Source organism: Palaemon carinicauda, chromosome 31 (assembly GCF_036898095.1).
Source record: "Palaemon carinicauda isolate YSFRI2023 chromosome 31, ASM3689809v2, whole genome shotgun sequence".
Lineage (NCBI taxonomy): Eukaryota > Metazoa > Arthropoda > Malacostraca > Decapoda > Palaemonidae > Palaemon > Palaemon carinicauda.
The window spans coordinates 71359703-71369702 of NC_090755.1; the positions used below are offsets into that span (position 1 = coordinate 71359703).

Consider the following 10000-nt stretch of genomic DNA (forward strand, 5'->3'; position numbering starts at 1 on the left):
CCAGCTTCAGCAGTACCACCACCAGCATCGGACCGACAGAAGAACCCCTAATATATCTTCCATGATGATTATACCCGGACCGTAGTAGCGCCGTGACACCGGAATTAGCAGGTTGATAGACTGAGGGTATCCTGAGATGGAGGGGTCGGGGGCTGGGATGAGGGGGAGTGGGGCGCGTTATGGAGGTTGGATGAAAGGGATAAGAGTGATATTTTGATAAAGCTGGAAGATGGCTGAGATGAAAAATAGCTATTATCTTTTAAAATTGCGGTGGTTAGTTGTAGATGGTTCTGTGAACGATTAAAGATAAGGTTCTTTTGATAATATTAACCTCAATATTGTCTTACGAGTTCGAGATTGGCTTAAGGGCCGAAAAAAATAGAGATAGTAAATAGGGAGATTTATTACCTAGTAGTTAAAATATTAGGTGACGATGATTAATAAGAAAAAACATTAAGATGATAAATGTAGTATTTACAGAGGGAAATTATCAGTATCTGGAATTCTTTAGAAAGTTATTTTTCGTTTGGGGTGTCAGATGAAATGACTATGAAGTCTTGTTTGTTAGATGTCAGGGGAAGTGGCGAGTTGCTAACCTTTATTACTATTTTTTTTTCTAAGATATTAATGAAAGCGACTTTAGCATTAACTTTTTTCGATGCAAGTTAAGGCAGTAATAACTTACATTTCTTTGATGTCAGTAGTAAACTTTTATTCATTAAGTGTTAGGGGAAATGCAGCTTTTATCACCTATTATTTTTATGAAATCTCTGTTCAGGTGAAGTGAGTATTAACTTATTTTTAGATCTCAGTGGAACTGAAGTCTATATAAACTTAATCTTTAGAAGTCAGTGGAATTGAAGCAATTATTAACTTTTATTTCAATAGAAGTCAGCAAAGAAAGGTTAAATATTCTTTTATGTCATGAAAAATAACACTTGAAGTCTTGAAGTGCTGAATGCCTGACTTCATTTATATGGATATGATTCACACAAAAAGGGAAGCAACTGAATTATTTTGGTCATCTGTAAGAAAAAAACAGAGAAATTTTTAGTGAAAATAATTTCAAGAACAATTTATCGGAAAATGTCGTAAAAACGGCGCCATTGAAATAATGGAAACAGAATCAGGGCAATCATATGGTTTTATTAATGGAGATTTTGATTTTCAATTAAAAAAATTTCAAAATATGTTGGTTAATACATTCTGGAACTACCGAGAAAGTACATGAGTTTCATAGCTTAGAGTTGAAGGACGAGAATGATAGAACAGCTTTCGAGAGCAAATTTATAGATTTTGACGCATCTGAAGAAAAGAAGCATAATCATGCTGACGAACACTTGCAGCATTTCCTCTTGTTGCTATTTGTGTTCACCTAGTTAACTCGGACGGTGATGAAATCATATATATATATATATATATATATAAACGTATATATGTATGTGTATATATAAATATATATATATATGTATATATATATATATATATATGTATATATATATATACACGTATATATATACATATATATATATATATATATATATGTGTGTGTGTGTGTGTGTATGTGTGTGGGGTGGGCGTTTTTGTGTGCATATATATATATGTATATATATATATATATATAGATAGATAGATATATACTGTATATATATATATATATATATATATAAAGATGTCACTTCATCCTCATGCACTTGACCAAATCTTTTAAGCAACTTTTGGTTGCGCAATTCTACTAAAGTTGTACAATATTTGGAAGGACTATTTTGATAAATTATGCGATACTGAAGTATTGAAAAAAAATCCAAACGCATTCGAGTATATTGGCTATATTATCAAGATCAACAGAACAGACTTTGTTATTTGTTTTCATCCGAAAAGATGTTATTTTGATTAAACGCCTCAGATAAACTGATAAGACTAAGACGTAAGTAGGAACATAGAAAATTGCTTCAATTGCGATAAAGAAGAAAACAAAAAGGAAGGCAAATCCGTATTGTTTCTCGCCGAGAGAATTAACGAATAAAAGATATATCTTGAAATTAATTAGTATGGAGAACTTAGATAAGAGCCCCATTCATTAAATTTCCAAACAAAATGTTCAGCTCTTGAAAAATCATGTTATTACTTTGCTAAATGTGATGAAAGAATAAAAATAGCTTTACGTCAGGACATAGGTTTTAAGAAGACGAAAGCGTTCTGTGCGTAGAGTGTAATGGCAAAGGAAGTGGCGGATGAAGGAGAGATAGAAAACAAGAAACACCGTCACTAACTCGTTCAGAAATGGAGTTGGCAACGATGTGTCGATGGAGGATAGACGGGAGCCCTGATTAACATGAATTCATCATTAAGGACCGACCTGCAAAATGCAGTGAGGTAGGTTGAGCATCATCTCCCTCGGTTACACAAACACCACCCCCAGCAGATGTCAGTGAATAACATGAGTTCTGAAACTCCCTGCTCGATGGCGTCGTAAAACTCGACACTTGGATGGCTCGGGTCTGTTATCTTCGCGAAGTGACTTTGAAGGCTGGTAATGAAAGACAAGTTTCTTGCGCAACAACAACGTTTGTAGTTTAAGAAGTCTCTTCCACTTAATGTCCTCCATGAATTCTGGCCTCGAGAGCGAAGAAGAAGGTGCAGGAGACAGCGGCAGTGACGATACCAATGGACCGGTTGTCCATAATTATTTTCCTTTCTTTAATGTATTTCTTTTTATTCAACTTCCCCCGTGTCCTTATATTTCTTTTGTGGTTTACGATATAAAAAGCGATTCTTTTTATTCATCAAGAGAAATATTCTTACTCGTTTGAACATCAAATAAATTGGATAGAAAAGTGAAAAGATTCAAAATGAAAGCAAAAGGCGAACAGCAGAGCAAAGTTTTCTGTTTTCAACGTCTTTTATTTACTTTTTTGCTTTATGTTCCGTTTTTCTACATGTTGATAGATATATATCTATTCCTTTATTCTGATTTTAGTATATTCAGTCTATCTTTCATCAGCATGATATTAATTTCTGAATATACAGTATATACACATATAATAATCTTATCACTTACACTCGTGACTCCAAATGGGTCTATATTTTAACATCGACTTCACCACCTAAGATACTGTAGACTTGTAGAGAAAGGACAACAACTCCCCCCGGGCCCCAACCCCGTCAAATGGAACCCAAAAGTGAAGAAATTGGCAGTTTTCCCGAGACAAGGAGCGTAGTGGAATGACACACTCGCGTAATAAAGGAGTGATTTCGTTTATGAGAGTTATAGCCACTCCGATGGGGTACTCTTCGCGAGGGAGATAAATGGCGCTATTTGAGGCCTTTTAAGAAATGAAAACGAATCTGGGATGAAAGATGAGTTTGATGTCGCTTTCTCAGAAAGAAATAGACATTTATGGCTCTGGCTTAACTCGCTAATTGTTATTACTTTCTATTCGCTGAAAATCAAAATCGAATTTCATAATTGATCGTACGAATTCTGGATAGTTATTTCTATTCTTTAATGATACGTAACATAATGTTTTTCATTCTTAGAAAGTTCAAATTTAGATAAAATCATAGGGGGATTGGGACTTAAGATAGCTCAGGATAACATTATTCTTCAATTATCAAAGTTAAATGGGTAATATTTTTGTGTAGAATAACGAAAGAAATCTCGTTTTCGACTTGAAAATAATAATTTTAAAAATTTATTTCAAAAGATATGACCAAATATCAATTTGTCGAATGATTTTAGATTTGAGTACATTGCTCTCATTATACGGAATAAAATACAAAATAAATTGTGGCAACGGTATCTGATGACTTGAAATAAAAACAAAGAAAAGAAAAGATCCTGTCGCTTTTAATATGATGAAATCTAGTTGCACCTTGTAAGGTGCACTGTAAGGATTAGTGATGGTCTTTACAGCATCCCTTCGGCCCTTAGCTGTGCCTCTTTTCAGCCTTCTGCTCTACTTCAGTTCACACTCTTTTCCTCTTTCTTGCTTATCATCATTATATCTTATAGAGCCAACAATGTATCTCCTGCATAGCGGCCTGATTATATTCATAGAGGTCCAAATCTGTACATATTGGTCCCTATGCGCACCCACGAAGTATGTGGTCCATTGTCTGGATGGGATGCCCGTCGTTTAATTAGTTCATTATGCATGTTGCATAAGATTTTTCATAACTCTGACCATCCTTTACATCCAGATCTCCCTGGATAATTCTATCCTGTTCGTAATACTAGGCAGGCAGTTAATTCTAATAGCCAGGCCTTCTCCATCATGAGGCTCAATACTACACAGTATTCTAGAAGTTTTATTCCAGCTGTGACCAAGTTGTGGAATGATCTTCCTAATCGGGTAGTTGAATCAGTAGAACTTCAAAAGTTCAAAGTTGGAGCAAATGTTTTTATGTTGACCAGGCTGACATGAGTCTTTTTATAATTTATATATGACATATCTGTTTTTGACGTTGTTAATAGTTTATATAAGACATATCTGTTTTGACGCTGTTAGTGTTTTTAGAATGATATATTGTTAATTTATTCTCATCATTTATTTATTTCCTTATTTCCTTTCCTCACTGGGCTATTTTTCCCTGTTGGAGCCCTTGGGCTTACAGCATCTTGCTTTTCCAACTAGGGTTGTAGCTTGGCTAGTAATAATAATAATAATAATGGGCACTCAGCACAGGGGGCGAGACCCTACTTATGAAAAAGTCCTTCCAATTCTAGCTCTTGGTCGATTAAGACTAACCCAATCCTACTACAAAGGTTTGTTCCATGGGGAAGAGAGTCTTTCTTGCTTTCCAACCTTTTTTTAACTTTTACCTTACTGATTGGCCTACCAGGCCCCAGTGCTAAATTCCGCATAGCCATAGATCCAATCCTAGTTGCATAAAAGGCTGGAAAAAAGGAGTGTGTGGGGGGGGGGGTGCGGAATAAATCTCCCTCGCAGTGAGGCCTCTAAGAAAATGTTTTCGCCGGCCAGATCTCATGAAAATCACGCTCGAAGCATCCCAATGAATCCGCGCTTCTTTTCAGACCGAACGACTGTGAAAACTGGGCTCGAACGAGTGAAAAAGTTTCGTTCAAATACCCACTGCGGATGAAGCACCCGACCATAAATATTCTTTAAGGAAATGAGAGAGAATTCGAATTCATTTGGACTTTGTCATCTTTTTTTTCTTTTTGGTCTCTCGCCATAAATTTTTTTTCTTTAATAGTCAAGATGTCCTGCTGTGAATCTTATGTTGTCATGTTTTTTCCGTATTTTAATGGTGGTGGATGAAAAATGATTGCAATCCATGTTACAGACGATATATGTACTATTGTATATATATTTAATAGAATTTCATAGATATATACATATTTATACATGTATGTGTGTACTTATCCCCACCCATATTTGTATACACACACACACACACACATATATATATATATATATATGTAAATATATATATATATATATATATATTTATATATATATATATATATATTTACATATATATATATATATTTATATATATACTATATATATATATATATATATATTTATATATATATATATATATATATACTGTATATATGTATATATATATATATATATATATGTATATATGTGTGTATGTATATATGTATATATGTGCGCGCGTACATTAAAACACTGCTTTAAGACTAACATATAATAGATCGTAACTTCTGGACTACGGTTTCCAAGCAGTCTTCAACGTTGAAACAACAGTACTAACTGATTCCATCTGCAATCTATCGGACTCTTCATTAATGTCTAGCTCTATTAATTATAGAAAAACTTTTCCTGTGATTTTTTCTGTTAGATTCTTAAGAATGAGGTTGTTAACCTCGTAACCCCAAGGGATCGAACTCTACTCCATGAGATTGAACTCTACCTTTTAGGATTGAACTCTAACCTATGATGTAGTCCATGGGATTGAACTTGAGTCTTATATTCTGTTGAATACAATCTAACCCTCTCCTCCTTCCGCTAGAGTTACAACACACTTTAATAGGATTCTCTCGGCTTTTACTTTTTTCAAGCTTCTACAGAATCCATTTTATTTTCGGTTCCATACCTGTCCGTGACAGGTATGGAATGAAACGCCTTCGTCTTCTGATTCACAATTTGCCCTTTGGCTCCGATAAAACTTTTACCTCTTGTTCCCTCCACGTTGCTCAAGATGTGTCAATATCAGAGCTCTCTCTCTCTCTCTCTCTCTCTCTCTCTCTTTCTCTCTCTCTCTCTCTCTCTCTCTCTCTCTCTCTCTCTCTCTCTCGGGATATTTTGACAAGAAAGAATGATTTCAAGGTAAAATTAATTTTATATTGAAATATTTAGAATAGACCATTTTATTTCAATAAAAATATATGATACAAGTAAATGATTTCCAGTTCATGATATTAACTCATGGCATATAAGCATATCAGCTCCATGTGTGAACTCCACGCAAAAGAAAAAGATGTGACACCGGCGTGCGTGCGCGTGCGCCCAGTCCCAAAGAAGAAAAAGAGAACCGGAGGGGAGTGGAGCAAAGGACGAAGGCTTTCCTCATAGCAGGTAGAGTCAACATCAGCTAAGATCGAAGAAGAATTTAGCCGGGCGTTTCTTCTTCTTCTTTTTTAACCCTGCAGGGAGTTTGGGAGAGACGACCTGGCTGAGCTTCGGTCGGAAGTTTTGCTAAGAAGGATCTGAGTCGTATCTGGATGGAGAGAGAGAGAGAGAGAGAGAGAGAGAGAGAGAGAGAGAGAATACTGAACAGCAACGTTAGAAAAAATAATGACTTAATTAACTAAAGTAGTTGACTAAGGAAAAGAGAATAAAATATCTCAATCAAAATAATTTTGATCATTTTTCCCTGTAGAGGGTTAGTACACTTAATGTACTGTTGGAATAACTGTCTTTGCAGTGTTCCTTCGACCCCTAGCTGCATCTACTTAATATCATTTGACTTTACCTCCATTCCCGTTTCGTTTTTCTTTTTTTATTCATGTTGTCCAACAACTCTAACTTGTAATTCTTAGTTTAACTTCAGATTTTTCCCTAGTCCCTCTTTGGTTCAAAATGGACTCGCAAGACCCACCGTCTGACTACGTAACCCAAATTCATAAATCCTATTTCTTTCATCAATTAGCTTTTGCAGAACATAATTTTAATGCCTGATATTCATTATTATTATGTTTACATCAGAGTTTAAGATAAGCAGGCGTCATTTGCCTTTGGTATAAGATCTATACTCACCTTCTAGCATCTAGTGTCGAAATTCCAAAGACGGAACAATATATTCCATTGCTCATGACAAATAAGTGATCATTCAGTACTTGATCTATAGCTGCACATGATATGCCATCCCAGGTTACGCTACGAGTGTGACACATATCGGGAGTTCAGAGCAAGTGCCGTTTCAGGCGTGGGTCCGGAAAGTGATATTTCAGGCTTTGCCGTAAGACATAGGTTGCATTTCCCGTTTAAGCCTAAAATGTATCACCTCTCCGGCTTTAGTTTGGAATTTAAGCGTCCTTTCGTGTTTAAGCCGAAAGCGTAAGTGCTGTGTGGAGTAGCTGCCAGGGAAAACAAACAGCCCTATTTCGATTATTATTATTATTATTATTATTATTATTATTATTATTATTATTATTATTATTATTATTATTATTCTAGTTGTTATGTTGCTACTACTCTTATTATTATCTGTATTATTATTATCATTATCGTTATTATTATTATTATTATTATTATTATTATTATTATTATTATTATTATTATTAGTCTAGTTGTTAATTTTGTTACTACTCTTATTATTATCTTTATTATTATTATTATTGTTATTATTATTATTATTATTATTATTATTATTATTATTATTATTGTTGATATTATTACTATTATTAATATTAATATTATCATTATTATTATTATTATTATTATTATTATTATTATTATTATTATTATTATTATTATTGTGGTATCTTTGTTATTGCTCTTTTTTGTAATTAGTGTTAGTACAAATATATGCACATTCCTGTGCAACAAAAATAAACCCATTATCTTGCTAAACAGAGTCACATATATAATACCCAGAAGAAGAAAAGCGAACATTTCAAAATATTGAAAACGAAATTATAAGATTCAAACAAAGAAAGAAATACAACGAATAATGACGAGAATTTAAGGCAGAGATCTGTGGTGCTTCAGAAACCTTCCGACTGTAAAAAAGTGACGAGAACGAAACCGAGAAAGGGATTTTTATTTATAAACTTATCACACATTACAGAATGCTTTTCTAAATGAGGTCTAAAACACTTTGAATTATCAAAATGTACTGTGAATGAGTTCCATGTGTTTTTTATCATAAGTTTCAAAAGATTTTAATCGTTTCAAAATGATATTTAATGCACTTTTCATTATTAAAAAGAATGTATGGATATATATATATATATACACACACACACACATATATATATATATATATATATACATATATATATACATATATATATATATATATATATATTACCTTAGACTCCAGGTATTTCTTATAGTTCTCGTAGCGATAAATAAACAAAGTTGAAAATATTTTACAGTTAAGTCATAAGCAATTAAGAATTTTGTTATTCAAATGAGAACTTCGAAATATCAACAGTATTCTTTCCTGTAAATCTCCCGTGACAAACTATTATCACCATTTTCGTTAATGCTAACCATTAATTATTTTTCACAGGTATTTCTTATGACACTATCCCCCTGAATTCTCTCCATTTCTGGTCCTTTTTTAGTTTAATAATTCCCTCAAATGTCAGCGCAACCTCTTCACCAACTCATTATTCTGTCCAGAACTCCGTCCTCCTGTTGACCCGACCGCCTTTATGAAAAAAATCCTTCTCCTGGTGAGATTCTAAATCGACGTTCCTCTTCTTCCCCTTCCTCCCCCTATTCCCCATTCCCTCCTCATCCTCCGTATAGCGTGAAATCCTCCGAAGCTAATCCTCCTTGTCTTCTTCTCGTGTCTTCCCTACAGCGCCGACGGCAATTACGAGGTGCGTTACAAGAGTAACATTCTTATCTACCCGACCGGCGAAGTGCTTTGGGTGCCGCCTGCCATTTACCAGGTAAATATCTTTGTAATGTAATGACCATCTATAAAAATCAGTAAAATAAACATCAATAAATTTCCATTGCATGAAAAATTTCATCGATATAGTAATCGTTTTGGACTAATATTTTTAAATCTAATTAAGTCATTTTATAGATTTAAAGAAATTACCTATTCTCAAAAATGTATCATAATGTAAAATATCAAAACGATATAATGAAATTAGAATTATAAAGTGTTATATCATCTGTTGAAAGAGGTCAAGGTTAAGTGTGTCTTTTGTCTTTTGGCTTCTTTATCAATGGTGGACTTCAATCATTAATAGGCTTGATTTATTTCTTTTGGTGATTGCCGGGATTATTCATTCACTAACTTTATTTTTCTAGGAAATTGATATTGCTCATATATAACTCAATCCAATTGAGGGAGTTGATATTGCTCATTTATAACTCAATCCAGTCGAGAAATTTGATATTGTTCAATTATTTCTCATTTATAACTCAATCCAGTTGAGAAATTTTATATTGCTCAATTATTGCTCATTTATAACTCAATCCAGTTGAGAAATTTGATATTGCTCAATTATTGCTCATTTATATCTCAATCCAGTTGAGGAAGTTGATATTGCTCATTTATAACTTAATCTAATTGAGGGAATTCATATTGCTCATTGATAGCTCAATGCAACTAGGGAAATTAATGTTATTCATTTATAACTCAATCAAATTCGCATTGTGAATATGTAACTCATTTTCGAATCGTAATCCAGGGAGCTTAGTATTCCAATGGAAATGATCTTATTTGTTGTTCAGTACAAATAACTGTTTTGAAAAACATTTTCTTATCTAGTTTGTGTCCATCTCAGGACATAAGGTGATAAGGGAATGTTATATTT

General features: G+C 33.6%; 1 protein-coding gene across 1 annotated transcript in view; it reads left to right on the forward strand.

Moving 5' to 3' along the window:
- The window catches only part of nAChRbeta1 (nicotinic acetylcholine receptor beta1), a 296902-nt gene that overhangs the window by 269434 nt on the left and 17468 nt on the right, over positions 1–10000 (forward strand). Inside the window, exons 4-5 of the mRNA XM_068355738.1 lie at positions 7368–7553; positions 9031–9121. Of these exons, the coding sequence (XP_068211839.1) occupies positions 7368–7553; positions 9031–9121 (277 nt within the window). The remainder of the gene's footprint in view (positions 1–7367; positions 7554–9030; positions 9122–10000) is intronic.